This window comes from Panthera onca, chromosome B4, assembly GCF_046562875.1.
Source record: "Panthera onca isolate mPanOnc1 chromosome B4, mPanOnc1 haplotype 2, whole genome shotgun sequence".
Lineage (NCBI taxonomy): Eukaryota > Metazoa > Chordata > Mammalia > Carnivora > Felidae > Panthera > Panthera onca.
In genome coordinates this window covers 99815087-99838971 of record NC_138345.1, presented here as the reverse complement: position 1 = coordinate 99838971, position 23885 = coordinate 99815087, and the positions used below count along the sequence as shown (strand labels likewise).

Genomic DNA, 23885 nt, shown 5'->3' with positions numbered 1-23885 from the left:
TCTGTGTCTCCCTCTCTCTCTGCCCCTTCCCCCCTCATGCGCTCGCGCTCTCTCTCTCTCTCAATAATAAAACTAAATAAATAAACAAACAACTGGTTTTCACTTTATTTCCCTCTGGGATCCATATGTATACAAATATTTGTAACTATATACATATGTATATGGCATACTGTTTTTTTCTATCCACAGGCATTTGATGAATAGATGCCTGCATGTGTATTTTTCTCCCTTTCCTACCTTCTTAGAAATAAACTTTATTTTTAGGATTTTTATTCAGAAGTTTCAGATTTACAAATAATGCAAAGTTCTCATATTCTACACACCCAGTTTCCTCTAATATGAATACCTAGCATTAGTATGCCATATTTGTTACAATTAATGAACCAATATTAATATATTATTATTATTAACTGAAGTCTATATTTAGTCAGATTTCCTTAGTTTTTACATAATATCCTTTTTCTCTTCCAGGATCCCATCTAAGATATCACATTACATTTAAGTTGTCATGGCTCCCTAGGCTTCTCTTGGCTTTAATAATTTCTCAGACTTTCCTTGTTTTTGATGATCTTGACAGTTTTGAGTAGTCAGGTATTTTACAGAATGACCCTCAACTGGGATCTGTCTGGATTTTTTTTCATTGTCAGACTAGAGTTATGTGTTTTTAGGAGAAAATGTTTTTTAATTTAACCTAATTTTTAAATTTTCTTTCAACACTACTGTACAATCCTTATTTGTCCAAATACTTTTATGTAGTCTGTAATTATAGTATTCATATTTTATATTCTTCCATTTTACATTTCTTCATACCATTACAGGTAGTTTTTATAAGTAATGCTTTTTACCACTACAAAATACTTAAACTGATATACTGAAACATTTCCTTGTCACTTGAACATTCAGGTTAATCTTACATTTCCTAACTAAACTCAGATGTTTTTTTCTTAGGCATTCCCTTCTTAGTCCTCCCCTAACATTCTCTTGACCATTGGACTGTAAACTATAACAAGTCAAATTTCATATTTCACTAGAGATTCTCAATTTTATCTTCCAACTACAGGATTCGGACCAGCATTCTTTTAATATATCTCCTAGTTGGCCTGAAAATCTTATGGAAGTCACCTTCTCTCCTTCCTGCCTTTCACACCCACAGCCAACTCTTCTCACCAGTAGTCCAAGCTCAAGTGCTGGTCACACTTCCAATTTGGCTCCAGAAAACTATAGGGCAAACACAAAATGTCCTGTCTGTGGCAAATTCTGAGGAAGTACCTCTTAAGCACTGTAAGCTGTTTTGTTTGTTTTTTAAATGTGTGAGTCAAGTGCACGTGTACATTAGGTTTCAAATTTAATTACCAAATTGCAAATATCATGGCAAAGAAACACTGAAAAGCCTAAAAGAAGAAATTCACAAATCACATCTTCAATTGCGAACAAACAAAGGCACTCAGGTACCTAGCTCAGTAGTTAACGATCAGGAAGTTCTGAGCAAAATTACAGATTACACGTACAATTTATTTTTTAATTTTATTTTTTTAATTTACATCCAAATAAGTTAGCATATAGTGCAACAATGATTTCAGGAGTAGATTCCTTAATGTCCCGTACCCATTTAGCCCATCCCTCCTCTCACAACCCCTCCAGTAACCGTCTGTTTGTTCTCCATATTTAAGTCTTTTATGGTTTGTCCCCCTCCCTGTTTTTATATTATTTTTGCTTCCTTCCCTTATGTTCATCTGTTCTGTGTCTTAAAGTCCTAATATGAGTGAAGTCATATTTTTCCTTCTCTGACTCACTAATTTTGCTTAGCATAATACCCTCTAGTTCCATCCATGTAGTTGCAAATGGCAAGATTTCATTCTTTTTGATTGCCGAGTAATACTCCATTGTATAAATATACCACATCTTCTTTATCCATTCATCCATTGATGGATATTTGGGCTCTTTCCATACATTGGCTACTGTTAATAATGTGCTATAAACATGGGGGTGCATGTGTCCCTTTGAAACAGCATACTCGTATCCCCTGTATAAATACCTAGTAGTGCAATTGCTAGGTTGTAGGGCAGTTCTATTTTTAATTTTTTGAGGAACTTCCATACTGTTTTCCAGAGTGGCTGCACCAGTTTGCATTCCCAACAGCAGCGCAAAAGGGTTCTTCTTTCTCCACATCCTCGCCAATATTTGTTGTTGCCTGTATTGTTAATGTTAGCCATTCTGACAGGTGTAAGGTGGTATCTCATTGTGGTTTTGATTTGTATTTTCCTGATGATGAGTGATGTTGAGCATTTTTTCATGTGTCAGTTGGCCATCTGGATGTCTTCTTTGGAGAAGTGTCTATTCGTGTCTTTTGCCCATTTCTTCACTGGATTCTTTGTTTTTTGGGTGTTGAGTTTGATAAGTTTATAGATTTTAGATACTAACCCTTTATCTGATATGTCATTTGCAAATATCTTCTGCCATTCTGTCAGTTGCCTTTTAGTTTTGCTGACTGTTTCCTTCATTGTGCAGAAGATTTTTATTTTGATGAGGTCCCAATAGTTCATTTTTGCTTGTTTCCCTTGCCTCCGGAGATGTGTTGAATAAGAAGTTGCTGTGGCCAAGATCAAAGAGGTTTTTGCCTGCTTTCTCCTCACGGATTTTGATAGCTTCCTGTCTTACACTTAGGTCTTTCATCCATTTTGAGTTTATTTTCGTGTATGGTGTAAGAAAGTGGTCCAGGTTCATTCTTCTGCAGGTCGCTGTCCAGTATTCCCAGCACCACTTGCTGAAGAGACTGTCTTTATTCCACTGGATATTCTTTCCTGCTTTGTCAAAGATTAGTTGGCCATACGTTTGTGGGTTCATTTCTGGGTTCTCTATTCTGTTACGTTGATCTGAGTGTCTGTTTTCGTGCCAATCAGATGTACAATTTTAATTTTTTTTTTTTCAACGTTTTTTATTTATTTTTGGGACAGAGAGAGACAGAGCATGAACGGGGGAGGGTCAGAGAGAGAGGGAGACACAGAATCGGAAGCAGGCTCCAGGCTCCGAGCCATCAGCCCAGAGCCCGATGCGGGGCTCGAACTCACGGACCGCGAGATCGTGACCTGGCTGAAGTCGGACGCTTAACCGACTGCGCCACCCAGGCGCCCCAGATGTACAATTTTAAAAGATCATCTAGGGGCACCTGGGTGGCTCAGTCGGCTAAGCGTCCGACTTCAGCCAGGTCACGATCTCGCGGTCCGTGAGTTCGAGCCCCGCATCGGGCTCTGGGCTGATGGCTCGGAGCCTGGAGCCTGCTTCCGATTCTGTGTCTCCCTCTCTCTCTGACCCTCCCCCGTTCATGCTCTGTCTCTCTCTGTCCCAAAAATAAATAAACTTAAAAAAAAAAATTAAAAAAAATAAAAGATCATCTAATCATTTTTTTTTTCCTCCTCACCACCTCCACAATACGTTTTTCCTCCTTCCTGTATGATTTACTAAAAGGCATTTCCAACTACCAAAATGTTCATACTAAATCTCATTCAATCTGGATTTAGTCTCCCAAAATTTCAGGTGTAATTATTATTTTTTTTAATGTTTATTTATTTTTGAGAGAGAGAGAGAGAGAGACAGAATGTGAGCAGGGGAGGGGCAGAGAGAAAGGGAGACACAGAATCTGAAGCAGGCTCCAGGCTCTGAGCTGTCAGCACAGAGCCTGATGCAGGGTTCAAACTCACAAACTGTAAGATCATGACCTGAGCCAAAGTCAGACGCTTAACCAACTGAGCCACCCAGGTGCACTTCAGGTGTAATTAATTAGCTACCAAGTCTTACTATTTTTCTCCAAACAAATTCATCAGTTCTTTTCTGTTATTGCCTCTATAATACCTTCTCAAATAGTCTGTCTACCTTGCTGTTCCAATCACTCCCCTGTTTAAAATCTATAATCATGTATATAAGGGTAAAACGGTAACATTTCAGTAATCATGCAAAATTGCATGAATTGGCCCCAACTTCTTCCAGCTTTGGTATCCACCATTTCCTTCCAAGCATCCTACATGTTTTTGTTTGTTTAAATGTTTATTTATTTTTGAGAGAGAGAGAGAGCAGAGCAGGAGAGGGGCAGAGACAGGGAGACACAGGATCCCAAGCAGGCTCTGAGCTGACAGCAGAGAGCCTGTGAGATCATGACCTGAGCAGAAGTCTGATACTCAACCAACTGAGCCACCCAGGCACACCAGCATCCTGTATGTTTAACAGCCATTCCAAGGTTTTGTATATTGAAAACCTCAGTGTCCTTTTGCTCATGTTAGCTATTCCACTTAGAAGGCACACCCCATCTCAGGTCTAGCAAACTTTTACAAATCCTTCAATTCACAATTAAAATGTCATTACAACATTCCTTGTTTCCCTGAGGCAGAGTTAGTGATCCAGTTTTCTGTGTTCTGCAAACAATAATTACAGTACTGTGTGATGGTGTGTTAGTTTCCCATTGCAGGTGTAATAGGTTACCACAAACTTAGTGGCTTAAACCAACACAAATATATGATCTTATAGTTCTGGAGATCAGAAGTCCAAAATCAAACATCAGTATCACAGGTGTCAACAGAGCCATGCTCCCTGAAGAGGTACTAAGGTAGAAGCTATTCTTTGCCTCTTCCAGCTCTGGTGACTTCTGGCACTCCCTGGGTTGTAGCAATATCACTCCAATTTCAGGCCAGCATCTCCGAATCTCTCCAGTCTGCTTCATATAGCCTTCTGCATGCGTGTGTGTTCAAATCTCCTTCTGCCTCCCTTTTATAAGGATACATGTGACTATAATCAGAGTCTGCCTGGATATCTAAGATAACTTCCCCATCTAAAGACCCTTTATTTAATTATCCCTAGAAGCTCTTTTCCCTTCATAAAGTAACAGAGGTTCCAGGGATTAAGACTTGATATCTTTGGAGGGCCATCATTCTGCTTACCATAGGACAGAGGCAAGTTCATATTACATAAACTGGTGCTATCTGTAGTTTTCTCTTGGCTATCAAATACCCTCAATCATCGGTGATAATGTGTCTCTCTCCTGTGGAGCATTTTGAGATTTCTGAAATTCACCCCATGAGGACAAACAGTAACTCTTAACCAAACTTTGGTCAGGGTCCTCTGAGCCCTCTTCTCAACTAGGTCTCGCCCTTATTCCCCATAACTTTACTAGGACTGCACAGTTTAGCTTTCAGAAAGAATTCTGTTAAGTTAGTTTAGCAAGAATCCCCCTACCCTTGATGTCTCCTTTTAGTATTCCCATCCACTGAGCCCCTCATTCTGTTATAAATCCCCAATTGTCCCTGCTGTATTCAGAACTGAGCCCAGTTCTATACTGAGGGGCTTCTTTCCTCCCTATTGTAATAGTTCCCGAATGAAATTCATTTTTCCCATTCTAACTATTGTCCAGCTCTGGTTTTCTCTGACAGAACCTCCCTCTGTAACATTTTCTGGTATAAAATAGGCATTCTCTAGCTCATTTCTAAAACTCCTCCTCAGCTCTTATGCTAGTGGTATAACCCTGGGGTTGCTTATGCCAAGCAGAAAACTTTCTTTTGGTAAGTTTATTTCATGATGGCTCTAGCCTATCTAGCCTCTAAAGTGTTTGCCTGGTCCAAAGGAAATACTCTTAACATCACTGCACACACAGAGGAAGCCCTGTCTCTGGCTCTTCCACTGCAAGGCTATTTTATGTATCCCTTACCTTTATACTTCACCAGGAAAGCAGTGGCAGCCCCCCATCTCTGGGCCTTCAAAAACTCCAGGGGACCCAAATCACACTTTTCCATGAATTCTTTAACAAGACAGCATCCCAAGAGAAGCCTAACTATTTTTTGCAACCCAGCAGACATCCAGCTATAGACACATTTTCCCTCCTGAAAAGTGCCCGTCTTTCAAAGAAATTGTTTGCAACCTACAAAGGACAATAAAAACACTACATCACTCCATTTTGCCTTGATAACTCTTCAAAGAGCCCTTCTTCCCAGTAAAGTCTCTATTTTGTATAAGCTGGAGGTAATAGAGTTCCAGGACAAATCATGGCCACTTCCCATCAAGTTCAGCATCTCTGTTTACACTACAGGGATCTTTTGTCAGCTATTGTCCTCAGCTTTGAGCTCCAGGAAACATGCTTAGATGACAAGAAGAGTTTCACTTAATATCTTATTATATACAAATACATCATAAAGCATTTATCCTTTCATACCTAGTACTTTTCACTTAACATCACGTTTCTTAGATTTTTCTGTGCTGATAGATGTTGTTCTAGTTTATTCAATGCAACTGCTACATGGTACTTGATTAGATGAATAAATAACATACATTTCCCTGAGACTTTTTGCCGTTATAAACCATGAACAATCTTACACAGAGCTTACCTGTAAAAGTTTCTCTGTGGTAAATACCTAGTAGTACAACTTCTGGATAAAAGGACTTTGAGTATCTTCAACTTCATTAAATTACTTTCTAAGGTGGTAGTACCAGTTTATACTCTCACTAGCAATGCAGTTTTCCTTTCACTATGCTTGGATTTACCAAACTTAATTTTTAGGAAATCCGATGGGTACCAATTATACCTTGTTTTGATCTGCATTTCCCTGAATCAAAGTGAAGAAAGTTTATCCAGGAGAAATCAACTGTATCAATGGAAATGAGAAGTCAAGAAGGATAAGGGCCTCATGCTGACCAGTGGATTTAGCAACATAGATGCTGCTTTACTTTGACAAGGTAGAGCATATGCCAGGCTGGACTGATTAAAGATAAGATGGGAAGGAAAGGAACTGGGAACAGCAAATATAAGCAACTTTTCTGAGGAGTTCTGCTATAAATAAAAGCAAAGAAATAGGGCAGAAGACAGAAGGTAAGTGGGATAAAAAGAAAATATGGTTTTGGTTTGGGGATTTTTTTAGGATGGGAGAAATTATCACTAGTACATATAATCTGATAAAGCTAAAAACTGATGAAGTAGGAGTATGAGAACTGCTGGAGAGACGCCATAAGTCAGCCTGAGAGGATAGAAATCAGTGTAACTGAACATATACAGTACTTTTATGCTGAAAACCACAAAACACTGATGAAAGAAATCAAAGATCTAAATAAACAGACATACCATATTCATGGATTGGAAGACTTAACATGGTAAAGATGCCAATTCTCCCCACATTGATACATGGGTTTAATGCAATTCCTATCAAAATCCTAGCAAAAATTTTTGTAGATGTAGACAAGGTTATTCTAAAATTTATATAGGAAGGCAAAATAGCTAAAATAATTCTGAAAAAAGATTAACAAAGTAAGAAAGCAGTGACTCAATTTCAAGACCTATTATATAGCTACAGTAATCAAGATGGTATAGTGCTGGCTGAGGGATAGATATATAGATAAATAAAGCTGAACACAGAACCCAGAAATAAACACACACAAATACGTTCAACTGATTTCTGACAACAATGTAAAAGTAATTCAGTGGAAGAAAGGTAAGCTTTTCAACAACGGGTATTGAAGCAGCTGGACCTTTACAGGCAAAAAAAAAAAAAAAAAAAAAAAAAAAAACCAAAACAAAAAACACAAAAACAAACAAAAACAAAAAAACAAAAACCCTCAACCTAATTCTCACACTTTATGCAAAAAAAAACAAACAAACAAACAAAAAAAAAACAAAACCAAACTCAAAACTGATCCTGAACTTCAATATTTCAATGAAACTATAAACTGTAAACAAGAAAAAGAAAGTCTTTGAGATCTATGGCTAGGCAAGGAGAATCTTAGACTTGACAGAAAAAAATACAGCCCATAAAAGTAAAAATGTATAAACTGGATCTCATCAAAATTTGAACTTATCCGCGAGGGGTGCCTGGGTGGCTCAGTCGGTTAAGCGGCCAACTTCAGCCCAGGTCACGATCTCGCGGTCCGTGAGTTCGAGCCCTGCGTCGGGCTCTGTGCTAACAGCTTGGAGCCTGGAGCCTGTTTCAGATTCTGTGTCTCCCTCTCTCTCTGCTCCTCCCCTGTTCATGCTCTGTCTCTCTCTGTCTCAAAAATAAATAAACGTTAAAAAAAAAAAAATTTAAAAAAAAAAAAATTTGAACTTATCCTCTAATAAAGACCCTGTTGAGGTTGAAAAGACAAGTTATTGACTGGGAGAAAATATCTGCAAACTAAGACAAAGAACTAGTGTCTAATATACATACTAAAAACTCTCAAAACTCACCAGTAAAATAAAGAATCAATTGAAAAAAAACTGGCACAAGACATTGTTATGGGCTGAACTGTGTCACCCCAAAATCAATTTGTTGAAGCCTAGCTGCCAGTACCTCAGAATGTTACTGTATTTGGAGCAGGCCCTTTAAATAAGGAATTAAGTTTAAATGAGGTCATGAGGGTGGGCCCTAATCCAATCTAACTGGTGTCCTTAAAGGAAGAGGATATCTGGACACAGACACCAGGGGCACTGTGAGCACAGAGGAAAAACCATGTGAGGACACAGCAAGAGAGCAGCCATCTATAAGCTAAAGAGTGGGACCTCAGAAAAAAACAAACCTACTAACACCTTGATGTTGGACTTCCAGTCTCAAGAACTATGAGAAAATAAATTTCCATTATTTAAGCTACCTTGTGTGTGGTGTTTGTATGCCCTAGCAAACAAAGAGGATATGAAGATTTCACCCAAGAGGATATAAAGACATATTCCACCCAAGAGGATATAAAGATGGCAAATAAGCACATGTAAACATAGTTGGTATCATGTGCCATTAGGGAAATGCAAATTAACACCACAATGACTTATAATCATATACGTATTAAAATGGGCTACAATCATTAAGTGTCAACACCAAATGCTGGTGAGGATACAGAGATCAGATCACTCACACACTGCTGGTTGTGTACAGTCACTATGGAAACCAGCTTGACAGTTTCCTAAAAACACTGACATAAAACTACCATATAACCCAGTAATTGCACTTCCGGGCATTTATCCCAGAGAAATGAAAACTTATGTTTACACAGGACCTGCACACAAATGGTTAACGTAGCTTCATTTATAATAACCAAAACCTGTAAACAACCCAGATATCTTTCAATAGGAAAATGATTAAACAAACTGTAGTATATCCATATACTACCCAGTAATAACAAGGAACAAACTGATGATGTCCGCTACAACCAGATCAATCTCCAGAGTATTATGCTGATTGAAAAAAGCCACGCCCAAAAGGTTACAAACAATTATGATTCCATTTAAATAACATTCTTAAAATTACAAAAACTACAGAAATGGATACTAGATTAGCATGATATACAAAGGCAATACAAAGGATCTTTCTGGTGATGGAAATGTTCTATATCTTCAGTGATTCAATATCAATCTCCCAGTTGTGATATTACTCTATAATTCTACAAGGTGTTACCATTGGGAGAACCTGGGTAATGGGTACCCAAGATCTCTCTGCACTTTTTCTTACAACTGCATGTGAATCTAAATGATCTCAAAATAAAAAGTTTAAGTTAAAGAAAAATTATCAACTTAAAATTTTTTAATTTACACAATTTATCATAAATAAAATATACCTCAACAAAAATGGCTCTGCAGTAAAAAAAAATATTTTTAAAAAACATACACATGGTTAAAAAATCATCCAGGGGCACCCAGGTGGCTCAGTCGGTTAACTGTTTGACTCTTGATTTCAGCTCAGGTCACGGTTCATGGGTTCAAACCCCGCATCAGGCTCTGCACTGACAGTGTAGAGCCTGCTCAGGATTCTCTTTCTCTCCCTGTCTCTCTGCCCCTCCCTTGCTCTCTCTCCCTCTCTCTCTCTCTCTCTCAAAATAAATAAATAAACTTTTAAAAAATTTTAAAGAAAGAAGATTTTCAGGGCACCTGGGTGGCTCAGTCAGTTTAGCCTCCGACTCTGGCTCAGGTCACAATCTCGCAGTTTGTGGGTTTGAGCCCCTGTCCAGCTCTATCCTGACAACTCAGAGCCTGGAGCCTGCTTCGGATGCTATGTCTCCCTCTCTGTCTGCCCCTCTTCCACTCATGCTTGTCTCTCTCTCTCTCTCTCTCAAAAATGAATATAAAAAAAATTTTTTAATTGAAAATTATTCTCTCTCCCTCGCTTTTTGCCCCTCCCCCACTTGTGCACCCGTCTCTCTCAAAAAAACAAAAAGCAAACAAACAAAAAACCCATCCAGACCAGTGTTGTGCAATAGAGCTTTCTGCAATTATGGACGTATTCTACATTTCTGTGCTGTCTCAAACAGTAGCTGCTGACCACACATAGCTAATAAACACTTGGAACTTGACTAATGTGACTGAAAAGCTGAACTTTTTATTATTTTCATTCTAATTAGTTTAAATTTAAATTGCCACATGTCATTGGTGGTAGCTACCACATTAACAAGGCAGGTCTAGGAGAAACCAAGATGACAGAACAGCATGGAAGTTTTTTTGTGTGTATCACATCCATGAAATACAGCCAGATCAACACTAAACCATCCTGCATACCTAGAAAACTGATTTGAGGATTAACATAATAATCTGCACAACCTGAACCACAGAACTCAGCAGGCTGTGTCTGTGTTTATAATATACACTTTAACTTCCCTGTTTATAGTCAAATAATATTATAAAACTGCATTAAATATAAGAACTTTAAAAAAAAGGCAGGTCTAGATATTACAAAGAATGGTAAAAATAATTATATGCTAAGATGGAACTATGTCCTAAGTGTATTAAGAAAAAATGCATCGGTTATATACTTTACCTTCTACTGTACACCTTCTATACTCCTTAAATTTTTAACAACAATCATGTGCCATGTTTCTTAAAAGCCAAAAACCCATACTGGAATTTAAATTTCTGATACCTTCAAAATTCACACATATTATTCAGCAATATAGAATAAATCAGATGTTAGGATGACAGTTCAGAAAGGTTTAAGTTTTTATTTGGTCTGCTATCTTATAGTGCTAGATTCTAGTTTGTCAATTTTTTCCCCCCAAGTGTGACTTTTTTTTGGATTTGGTTATATTCAACTATCCACAGAAAAAAAGAAGACAAGGAAAAAACAAGTTTAGAAAATGGAAACTTATGAAATCAACTTAATTAACTTCTTACACAAAGAGTTGAAAGATCTTGGATATTCGTATTGAGTGTTCAATCAGAAAGGAAAATTCCCTTAGAAAGAATGTCTACAGTTTATTCATGACCATAGTCACAGAATTGCAAATGGAGAGTAGTGAATATTTATAATTACAATGAAGGGTGATAACACAAATGATAGTGTGACTCTTCAAAAAGTTTTACACCGGAGGTGCCTAGACTCAAGCCAGCACTTGTCCTCTCATCAGCTACTACCACAGATTTAATGCTAAGAATACTTATCTCCAACCCCTCCAAAGCCTCCCCTGATCCATACCTAGGGTTATTTCATTTCCTTTCAAGGGATTTTATTAATGAAAACATATGTTCCCTTATGAGTTTAGACTAAGCAGAAGAAAGAAAAAAATAAATTGAGTTAACAAAAATTTTGAAGCAGTGTTTTTACAAAAATCTAGTTTTAGGATTTCAAGTCAATTATTCAAAAAAGTAACCTTACAGCAACTGCCAAAACGGAGTCCTCCCCTAACTTCTTTAATAACAAAAGCCGATAGTAACTCTGATAGTTTTTCTATTATATAATCAAAACTAATTTGTGTTTTGGCCTATTAAATTATATGGCAGAGTATATACGAGGATTATGAATTTGGAGTCAGAGTTTAGATTCTAATATAAACTCTGCCAACTGCTAATGATGTGAACTTGAATAAATTACCTCACCTCTCTGACTCTGCTTCCTAATCTATAAACAGTTCAATAATACCTACTTTTCAGAACCGTAAAAAGTAAATGAGCAGTACACAGAAATAACCAAAATGTCCTTCGGTAGGTGAATAAACAAACTATGGTATATCCAGAAAATGAAACAGTATTCAGCATTAAAAAAGAAATGAGTTGTCAAGTCATGAAAAAACATGGAGGAAACTAAAATGCTATTACTAAGTAAAGAAGCCAGCCTGAAAAGGCTACATACTGCATGATTCCAACTACGTGGCTTTACAGTAACAGCAAAACTATGAAAACAGTTAAAATATCAGTGATTGCCAGTTAGCAGGAAGGGAGGGATGAACAGGTGGAGCACAGAGGATTTTTAGGGCAGTGCAGCTATTCCATATACTACTGTAATAGTGGATGCATTATACATTTGTCAAAACCCATAGAATTTATGCCAAAAGTGAACCCTAAGGTAAACTATGGCCTTTCGGTGATGATGATGTATCAATGTAGGCTCATAAATGTAACAAATGTAACTCTGATGCAGGATATTGATGGGGAGGGTGGTACAGGTGTGTGGGCAGCCAGTATATGGGAAATCTCTGTACTTCCTGCTCAATTATGCTGTGAACTCAAAACTAGTCTAAAAAATAAAGTCTATTAAAAAAAACTTTTAAGAATTTTTGAAAAGTAAATGAGGGCATCTGTAATCCCGGGGCATTGCTAACCAGTGCCTTGGCAAATAATAATATTCAATCAACGCTATGACTGTATTATCACTATCACACTGTGCTGCACTTTTAAAAAGGAGCAACTAAATTCAAACAGTAAGCCTGGATTCAAATTCAGTACTGCCACTTACCAGCAAGTTACTTACCCTCTCTCTGCCTCTATTTCCTCATTTATAAAATAGGTATGAAAAAATGTACGAATTAAATGAATGAATATATATGCAGAACTGTTTCAGGATAGTGACTAGTTCATGGTTATAATTTGATAAATGTTAGCAATTACCATTATTGTGATCTATCAAACCAAAGAGATAACATGAATAGCAATAAGTACAATGCCTCATATATTAAATGTCAAGTTACCCTCCTTCCTCCTCCTGGAGTAAAAGTTTTCCCACATATCAAGTATGTATCACTGAACGGGGAACAAAATATGAGAGTTTATAAGATAAGAATCATCTCTGGAACTTTTTCAAAATATGCATACCACAAACCCACATACTAAATTGGAAACTGTGAGAGGTGTGCATGGAAATAAGTGTATTCTAACAAAATTCTCAGTAAGATTCTAATACACACACACACACACACACACACACACACACTCTCTCATATTCTTACTTCACCTAACCCATCTCCCACACAAATCCAGTTGTGATAAAGTTACTGAATACCAGTGATTAATGGGATTCAATGCACTGAAATCTGTATTTTAATATAAGTTTCTTGGAGTACCTATGTATTGCCCAGATAAGGGACAAATATAGCCCTGGCAAATTTAGCCCACAGGTCAAATCTGGCCCATCACCTGATTTTACATATAAAGTTTTATTGGAACACAGCACATCCAATCATTTCCATATTGTCTTTGGCTGCTCTCATATGACCACCACAGAACTGAGTAGTTGCCAAAGAGACTCATATGGCCCACAAACTTGAAAACATTTACTATCTGGAAACTTTACAGAAAGTTTCCCAACCCCTGGTCTAGGTTATTTGTTATTCAGTAACCCAACTAGAACATTTGGCATTAAGAATGAGTTCAATGTTATTACAACATCTCTTAAAGCAGAACAACAACAACAACAACAACAACAACAACAACAACAACAACAAAACTGGATGGCTGGAAACAAAGCAAACAAAAAGTTCTTTAAATTAAAAGTATAGAGGACAGAAATAATTTCACATGCTAGCATTCCTTAAGGAAACTGTTCTTCCCCCAGATCCAACCAAAAGATCTTAGCAAATAACAGGCCCTATCTCATGGCTATAAGAATGGAAAAAAACCTAAATCAGGAAAACCCAATTCCAATGTGGAAAAGGGAAAACATGCAGTCCCCCTCTAATGGTTGGCTGATATTTGAGACATATGGCAAAAAAAAAAAAAAAAAAAAAAAAAAAAGTCCACATCCATATCGCCACTACAGAGAAGCTGTCCTACATTAGGAGAAAATAGAGCTGAAAGGCAGAGATGAGGATAGAGGAAAAACAGTCTTGTTGACATTCTTGGCTCAGATTCCAGGGATCCTTGAGTCTCTTGCTATCCTAAGTTAGAATTATAGGAATCAGTAACTTCCTTTTTGCCCAAGTAAGTTTTAAAAGGATTGGAGACATGGGGCTCCTGGATGGCTCAGTCGGTTAAGCTTCTAACATCAGCCAGGTCACGATCTCATGGTTTATGAGTTCGATGGTTTATGAGTTCGAGCCCCACGTTGGGCTCTGTGCTGACAGCTCCGAGCCTAGAGCCTACTTCAGATTCTGTGTCTCCCTCTCTCTCTCTACCCCTCCCCCACTCACACTTGCTCTCTCTCAAAAAATGAATAAACGTTTTTAAAAAGAATTTTTAAAGGGTTGGAGACATTTGCAACTCAAGGATTCTTACACAACAAATAACTTCTCTTTTCAGTGAAGGACTTATTTATTTGTTTATCAATCATAAGAACAGGGATAGGTTTGTTCATCCCTCATTAAATCCTTCATAAATTAACAAATGTTGGTAATCCAAAAAGTCATTTTTAAAAATTCACAATGGTAAGGGTGCCTGGGTGGCTCAGTCGGTTGAGCGTCCAACTTTGGCTCAGGTCATGACCTCACAGCTCTTGAGTTTGAGCCCCACATCAGGCTCTGTGCTGACAGCTCAGAGCCTGGAGCCTGCTTTGGATTCTGTGTGTGTCTCTTTCTCTGCCCCTAACCCACTGACATTCTGTCTCTGTCTCTCTCAAAACTAAATAAATGTTAAAAAAAAAAATTTTTTTTTAATTCACAAGGGTACAGTACAGTAAATTCTCAATCAGTGGTTACTATTTTTTCACTTGATTTTTCCTAGTATTAAATAACCAATTGAAAAACACAAGCTATTTAGGGGCACCCAGGTAGCTCAGTCAGTTAAGTGTCCGACTCTTTCAGTTCAGGTCATAATCTCACGGGCTCGTGAATTCAAGCCCCATGTCACACTCTGCACTTACAGCACTAAGCCTACTTGGGATTCTCTCTCTCCCTCTCTCCCACTGGTGTGTGCACACAGGCTCTCTCTCACTCTCTCAAAATAAAATAAGCATTAAAAAAAGATACAAACTATCTAACATATATACAAAAAAAAAAAAACCCTTCAGATACATTTAACCCCCTCATCTCCATCTCCTCAATAATCATTGATAATCACAAAGACAAGCTTAAGACACTATAATATTGCAATTTATCTGGGATTCTATCATATTTAGAATGTATCAACCCTAGAAAATGGAGTAATATGGCAAATTTTCACCGATTAAAACAGAAGACAAAAATATTCTGTTTATCCCTCTATAATTCAGGAAATTAAGTTCTTTGCAATATTTCCTTCACAGAAAGCTAAATTTCACTGTACTTTCAAATTAGTTGCCTGTAGCTCTATTCTAAGGATATTTTAATAGAAAATATTATCCTACAATTAGAAAATTATTACATGGGTGAGAATTTTACTTTCATTTTCTATAAATACAATATTGCCTTGAATCAATTCTTCTAATTCCAAAGTTTAAAGTATTTGATATTTGGGGCGCCTAGGTGGCTCAGTCAGTTAAGCATCTGACTTCAGCTCAGGTCATGATGTTGCTGTTCCCGAGTTCGAGCCCCTCGTCGGGCTCTGTGCTGACAGCTCGGAGCCTGGAGCCTGCTTTGGATTCTGTGTCTCCCTCTCTCTGCCTCTCCCCCTTCAAAAATAAACATTAAAAAAAAAAATGTAAGTATTTGATATTTTATTCTTAAATTACCTATCGGTGACAGAATCTAATTACAAAATAATATTAGAGTTAGATGATGCTGTGAAAGAGAATTTCATGTAACCTTGTATTGAAATAATGTTTTTTGGATTGGGTGATTATAGGAGGTTCCATTAAAAAAGTACACTATATCAAGATGCCTTAACTAACTAATCCTAATTACCCTAACATAACCTTAGGATACTTTCTAGAGGAAAAGAGGTTTGCCATGGGTTTTTAACTTTTAACAAAATTTTAACATGCTCACTTTCATCTAGTGTGAGGGATCTGGAGGCCTACAGTTAATCTTTTGTTATTCTGCAATGTCTTATTTTATATTCCCCATTACTCTGTGGACTATCAAAGCATCAAGATCATACTTAGATGCTCAACAAACACTCCTCATATCAAAGCACACATTTAAAAATAAATAAATAATATAAAAAAGGCTTAAAATAGAGTCCTCTGCCTATCTTCTCCTCAATCCCCAATTTTAATTTTCTTACCTACTTAGTTGCCTCCATACCTAATAATAATGTATACTACTGTTGCTTGAGAATTACTAATTTCTTACCACAACATTAACAGCTAACATGTATCGTGTTATTAAGCACCAGACTCAGAACTTTACATATATTATCTCATTTAACTTTCACAACAACTTCATGAGGTAGGTGCTATTATACTCTCATTTAAATCTGGAAAATTAGGACACAATTCAATAACTTGCCCAGGGTCACATAGCTAGTAAGTGGCAACACTAGAATTTAAACTCAAGCAGCCATACACTAGTACTCACACTTTTAACCTCTATCTTACATCTATCCACTCCACAGTCCGTTCTTAAATATTTTTAGAATGATTCTCTCAAACTAAATAAAAATAATGAGCAAAATAATACAAAGAAGTCAAAACTGTAAAATGGCATTTCTCACAGCTAAATTTAATTTGGTTTATAGGTCAGTAGTTTGCAACTTTGGCTTTGCCACAATCTATGAGGTCACCAATCAGTTGCATTTGTATTTTATATACATTGATTCAGTGATTACTACGCTTGAGGTACAGTGTTTTTAAATCTAAATTACAACTACATGACCTATAGCGTTCCTCCCGAGTAAAAAAAGGCATCAGATTCTAAAGACGGCCAGAAAGACATACTTTAAAGGGAAAGAGTGTGCCGGTAACCCAACAGAAGAAGAAAAGCAATTTTCAAAGAAATTTTCTATCTACTTTCTGAAAGCAAATGAATTAATTTACTTATGTGTACACATGTATCTCTAACTACATGATAGGGCAAAAAAATAGTAACGGAAAAAGGCAAAATCGCTTTCACTAAAGAAAAACTTCAAAAAAGAGATTTTTTTTTTTTAAATCTGAAGGCAGGAGACAGTAATATTTTGCCTTAAAATTTTAAACAAAAAAATGAGACATGAATATGGACAAAATTAATGTAAAGCAAAAAAAAAACCCCATATATATACCATTTAAAAAAGAGAAACTAAAGAAAAAGCAGTGACAGAAGTTCTTAAATTGAGAAAAAAAGAAAACAAGAGATGAAAGCCCTCGATAATCTAGGCAATCCAGTTCAAAGCTCTGAGTCAGATCTTGCTGAAACAGAGAGTCCCTATAATAATACTCTGGCAAAGGGGGGTATTGTGGCCTCATTCTATGAGAGTTAGGAAGGCTTACTGAGGATATACTAGCGGGTGAAACGGAAGAGTGATGATAGCAAGTCAGCTGGATTGTAGACCAACATATGGTCTCTATGTCCCTGCTAAAGTCTTTCTTCTAACCATTCTAGATGACAGAAATCTGACACTGCTTGCAGGCTACACTACTCAATTCAGCACTTATTTGCCTTCTGTTAAGTGTTTCACACTTAACAGCGTATATATTCCCAATTAGATCATTAACTCTGGAGAGCAGGAGCTATCCTATTTATTTTCACCCATATAACCTAGCACAGTGCTATATGCACGTAGTAGATAGATGCTCAAACCTACTGATTCTGAAAACTCACAACATACAATCACAACATTAGAGTTTGAAGAAATCTTAAGAGATCATCTAGTCTACCTCTTTTATCTTCAAAGCAAAAAAACTAAGAGTAGTTAAAGGTACAACAGCCTAAAGTCAAGAGTTAGGATTAGCACCCTAATCCCATGATAATCAGTTCATCTTTTCCCAAATAACCTCTAATTTCTTCCATTATGATAAAATGAATAATCACCTATTTCATCAGAAAACAAAGTAATAGCACCAGTATTCACTACATGCCAGGACTCTCAGAAGGTTAGATTTGTTTGGCAGCCTCAGTCTGGGATGACTGCTTTATAAACATTATATAAACACTTAAAAACATTATTATACTACTTAATACTCACAATAAATACTCTAAGAGATACTGACCCAATTTTACAAATGTAAATGGACCACGATAATAGCAAGTGGCAAAACTCAAATTCTGCTTATCACCAGTGGCTCTTAACCCTATCCTGTCTCTCACTGAATTTAACACAAAAATCCCAAAGTCTTAAGAGTCCAGCACAGTACCTGACCCAAACAAAATAAACAAATGTTTAAAAGACTGACTAAATGAATGAATCACTTAATTAAAAAGGTTCTCTCACAGGAAATATCTCTAAAAAGGTTTCACTGTTTATCCAATTACGTAATCCCTTGAGAACGGTTTTAATAGTGCACAGTTTGCATACTAACAGAAGGTTTATGAAATGGCTTATTTCTTTATCCTACAAATAATAATTCGTCTGTTCAACAAATATTAAGTGAGAAACTATTTTTGTGACACAGTGTTAAATTAAGATAAAAAGTAAAATAAAACTTGTTCCTACAAGATTCTATTCCATAAATTAAAGTCCACACAAGTCTCTAAACCATTTAACAAAACCAAAATGTGTAACATCTCCCTCCTTCTTCTGGTAGAGGAAAAAGAAGTAACATTAACTGAGCACCTACAATGTGCCAATTCTTAATCCTCAACACGTACAGCTTCACCTAATCCCTTACAGCTAAGTGAACTAGCCCACATCTCCATTTCTGATGAACAAATTGGGACCTTAAAGAGATCAAGTGCTTGTCTCAGGTCCCTCGGCTAATTACTACAAATACAGATTGGAACCTAAGTCTGTCTGACCAAAGGTCTATGTTCTCTTCTAAAAGAAGTTAAAAGCATTTTTATTTGCTTACCAAGGCAGAGAATGGGTTTCTTTACAAAAGAAGGTGAAAACACTGCTTATTTTAACAACAAAAAAAGAATACATCGTCTCAATCCTCACAATAGCCTATCAGTTATTATTCCAAACCAGTATTATAAACGATGAAGCTAGAACTCAGAAGTAGCTTGCCCAAGCACATACTGCAAGGAAGCAGAACTTTACCAGGTATGCAGGCAACACTAACCACAGGAAAAATGCAGAAAGACCTTAGCTCTTGTAATTCTAAGCTTAAGACTCATAACATCTAATCAGACTTTGTGTTTGCTAGGTGAAAAGGAATGGTAGATATCGATATCAACTTCCACTTTCAATCGATTTTCTAATAACATCCTATTACATGCCACCCGGAAGACTGGTCTGTAAATTTCAAGCCTACAGGCCATTTCATTATACCAAGCAATCTCTGGATTGTTACCAAAGTACCAAACAATGTACTATTTTACAAGGCAAAGGTTTACCAAGAGAACAGTATGTTAAAATACATAAAATCAATATTTAAGTATTTGAAACTTTCACAGGAATAGACGAATAATAAATATTCCTTAGTACTATTTTCAATAAATCATCTGAAAACTACTTTGTTTCTTGGTATATTTTTCAGGCCTAAGCTCCAATGACAGTTCTAAAAACCTTACTACCTTGGTCACAAAAATATTTAGTTTTACTGGACAGCTCTGTTTCTCAGAAATCCAGAGAAGCCTTTTCTATGGACAGCTCTGTTTCTCAGAAATCCAGAGAAGCCTTTTCTATGGACAGTGGCTCAGGCATATTCCTAAGGAACGGTCCCATCTGTTTGTGGTAAAGCAAAGTGATGAGTAAGAGGGTGATTGAGTAGTAATACAGAACATGTTTAAGTGTGTATCTTTATTTACATTTTACTAAATAATAAAAGCATGCAATATAGCCCAAAGTTCAGAAACAAGTAGAATCATTCTACTGTAAAGTAACCAGATAGAGACTTCCATGTTGGTTCCCCTCACTACAACACAAAGGTTGTCTTCATCCTTAACCTCATAAAAACTACAGTTCTTCAGTAAGCTTTGCCGCTACCTGACCCACACCTAACTGTGAATCATTGAAAACTGGAATGCATCACGAATTGCTTCCAGGACTGAACTAGCACTAGCTCAGCTATAAACTAAGAAGTAAACAAGTACAGAATATGACAGATCCTGGAGCGGGACACTGTTTACTTACATGGGAAGATACTCCTGTTGTGATGGGAAACGTGTTGCACTGTCTTCCCCTGGCTCCAAAAAAACAAACAAAACCAAAACAAAACAAAACAAAACAACCCATACTTTGACAAGCTAGTGTAAGCGTGGCTCTATTCTCAAAACTTTTGACCTCTCTCGTTAATCGCATAAGGACAAACGCTCATATAAGGACATCCGACACAAGGTGCCCGAGGTGCTGCCTATGGTATAACCTGGAAGGACATCACTTTATACAGAAACTGTGTTCTTACCCTGCACTACCCACAGTGATGAGCTAAATGGGAGGAAGAGCTACCACCATTCACCACAGCGAAGCAAAGGAGAAGAAATCAAAACCAGACGCGCTCCGTCCTCGCCCCCGAGAAGCTTGGAGCAGGACTAGGGGCGTAAGCTGCGGTTCCAAACCAGCACTAGGCCCCCGTCACCTGTGCACCCGCGAGCAGCGTGGCGACAGAGCAGAACCATCAACATCTCCACCTCTGTCCTCTAGGCACAGCCAGGGACTGCGTCCCAGAGCCCGCCCCGACCAGGCCCGCCCCGCTATCTCCACCCCGTTATCCGCTCGCAGCCGCGCTCGGGCCTGGATTTGCCTCCCCGCCCTCCCCAACTTCGGCACGTTCCACTACCCCCACACGGTTAGGCCATAGCCCTCCGCAAGTTCGGGGGAGAACGGTCGGGGCCCGAAGGGCGAGGAATGCGCTCGGCGCGGTTCCTCACCTCTGGATGGAGAAGGGGCACACAGCCCGCTTCGGTATCGTACTCATCCGGGCCGTCCGCCATCTTGGTGTTAAATCCCTCCTCCCGCTGCATGCCGGGAGAAAGCGTTTCACCCTCGCGGGGCTCGGGCGAGGCGGAGGGCACGCGCGAGGGCGAGCTCGAGCCCCGCCGGAGGCGATGCGGCCGCCGCCTCCTCCTTCTCCTTCCCCTCCCCCGTTACCGCCCCCTCTGCCCCCACTCCCCTCTGAGGGCGGGGGTCCCAGCGCGCGTGCGCGCGAGCCGGGCCGGCCCCGAGCGGGAGCGCGCTCTGCTGCACTGCGCCGGACCAGACGGGAGAAAGGCTCTGGGCGTGGGCAGCATAGCCCGGAGGCGGGCCCCCGGCACGAGGCAGATGTGCGCCACAGTCCGCTCGAGGGAGGCTGCCAAGGGGGGACTGAGTCAATAACGCGGGAAACCTGGAGGCGGCGCGGGAGCAAGACACAGCTCCTGCGCCGCGCAGCGGAGAACTGGAGGCTCGGGCAGCCGAGGCGGCCCACGCCCAAGAGCACCCTGTCCAGAGACCCCCGGGACTCCTTCCCAGAGACCCGGGGTGGAACCATCACCCGGCTCCAGGTACAAGGTTTTGGGCTGTCACGCTTGAATCCAAATGTGCATCGTTCCCGAAGAAGACAGACGCACCCCTTTCCTCTACATTCAAAAAGGTCATCCGGCAATTTGTGCCTCCGGGGTCGTCCGGAAAAACACGGGTGAAGCTTGGGGCTTCCTCTTCCAGAAGCCTTTTTTAAATGATCCAGTACGTCCTCATTGAGCTAATAGTAACTACATAAAAAATTTACACCCTCAAAGCCCAACAACCCCCATCTGCTACCTTTTAATGTAACCCAGGAATTCAGAACCGAAGTCACTTAAACTGAAATCGCCGAAATTTGAACCGGATAAAATGACTAAAGCCATTTTTAAACAGATATTAGAGGACTGTATGATGGGGATAGGGGAAATTCCTTCCTAGAAATGTGCTTATGGAACCATTACAGAAAGCATGTATCTTTGTTTGTAGCTATTAAAAACTATAAACCTTAACTGCTGAGATGAAAATTTAGCAGAAATCATGAAACATGATCCTGATACTAACTTGCTTCCTGTTAAAGCCAAATCAGCCAAAGAACCACCGGGAAGAAGACTGCCATCTGATTAACATCAGATTTATTTGTAAATCAGGAGGAAGGGCACTCCAGAGAAAGCGTGGAAACCAGGAAATTGGAGGATGAAGTGTCTTTTGTAAGTTTTAGGTTCCCGCCAAAGGGAGTCAGGAGGGTCTGGGGAGAGCGGGAATCAGTTCTGGATTGGACGCTATTTGTGAGGTGGGATTTGGAAAAGTGGGGATTAACCAGGGATTGGATGCTGTCATGAGGAGAGGGCTGTTCACTAATTGGGTGCGCCCAGTAATAAATAAAATAAAAATAGCTAATAATAGCTATTAAATAGCTAAGATAGCCTGGGCATCATTGGTAAAAGAGAAGTATGAGAGGTGGACAGAGCATTTTACAGCTGCTGAATGGCTGTGGGAAGAACAAGGTTCTCTGTTAATTTTGCAGCTGGCTTGTCTGTCCTCCAGGCACTGCCTGCTGCTTTTTCTCATTTCAGTCTGAGCTGATTTTTATTCTTTTTGGTCCTAGCCCAAACCAAGATTTTTAGTTTGATCATTTTACCCAGCATGCTTAACTAGACAGAATTAGGATTCTCCCTTTGGACCTCCAAACTGCTTTTAGATGCATTTTAACATGGACAGAAGTAATTTTTACTTCAGCAATTCAGTTTTCATCTTGCTCCTCCTTTTCCTGGATTTACTGGAAATAGAAGATAGGAGTAAAAAGAAATCGTGAAAAAGTTGGAAGATGGAATAAAGAAGATATTGAATTGGGGACAGTGACATAGAGACAAGGCATAGATAACAGGAAAGAATGTGTCATGGGTGCCCAGCTATGTGGAATGTTGGGGCATATGAGTTTTTAAAAAAATGAAGATATTTAGCCTTGCTAGTGATCTTAGGCTCACAGAGATCCTAAATGGAAAGATCAATGGCCAAATTCAGCCAGCAAAAATGTTTCATTTGGCCCACGTGGTAGTTTTCCAAATGTCTTTTAAGTAGATCCCAAAATTCAATAAAGCAGGAGATTTACTTTAAAATCTAGATTTCAGGGTGCCTGGGTGGTTCAGTTGGTTAAGTGTCCAACTCTGGATTTTGGCACAGGTCATGATCTCATGGTTTGTGAGATCAAGCCCCGCATGTGGCTCCGTGCTGCCAGTGTGGAACCTGCTTGAGATTGTTTCTCTCCTCTCTCTCTGCTTTTTCCCTGCTCGTGCTCTCTCTCTCTCTCCAAGTAAATACATTAAAACTTAAAATAAAATCTAGATTTCTAATTTATCTGGAAAACATGAGAGATCTGGGCCTCTTTGTTTGGTCTCTCCTGGACTAATGGCTCTCCTGCCTCACTCATTTTCATTGCCTGGCTGCTGTAGACACTTTTATTTGTGACTTCTGGGAATTCTACAACTTTTTTTTTTTTAATGTTTTATTTATTTTTGTGAGAGAGAGTGCAAGCAGGGGAGGGGCAGAGAGAGAGTGGGGGACAGAGGATCCAAGTCAGGCTCTGTGCTGACAGCAACGAGTCAGATGTGGGGCTTAAATTCACAAATGGTGAGATCATGACCTGAGCCAAAGTCGGATGCTCAACCAACTGAGCCACCCAGGTGCCCCACGGGAATTCTACAACTTAAACATAGACAGAATACTAAAAGTGGGTGAAAAGAAGTTGAAACTACACAACCGGACTCCATGTTTGCCTTGCTCATTGCTGTATGACTGAGAACAATAGTTACTGAAATAAAAAAGAAATCAGGATTAAGAGCAGCCATTCTTAGGAAAATATATTGAATATGCTTGGGTG

General features: G+C 38.8%; 1 protein-coding gene across 3 annotated transcripts in view; it reads right to left on the bottom strand.

The window, feature by feature from the left end:
• ZDHHC17 (zDHHC palmitoyltransferase 17) overlaps positions 1–21512 on the bottom strand; it is a 104436-nt gene extending 82924 nt beyond the window's left edge. For all 3 annotated transcript variants that reach the window (XM_081796219.1, XM_081796217.1, XM_081796218.1), the window contains exon 1: positions 20938–21512. In XM_081796219.1, the coding sequence (XP_081652345.1) occupies positions 20938–21030 (93 nt within the window). In that variant the 5' untranslated portion in view covers positions 21031–21512. The remainder of the gene's footprint in view (positions 1–20937) is intronic.
• Positions 21513–23885: the final 2373 nt, after the last annotated feature.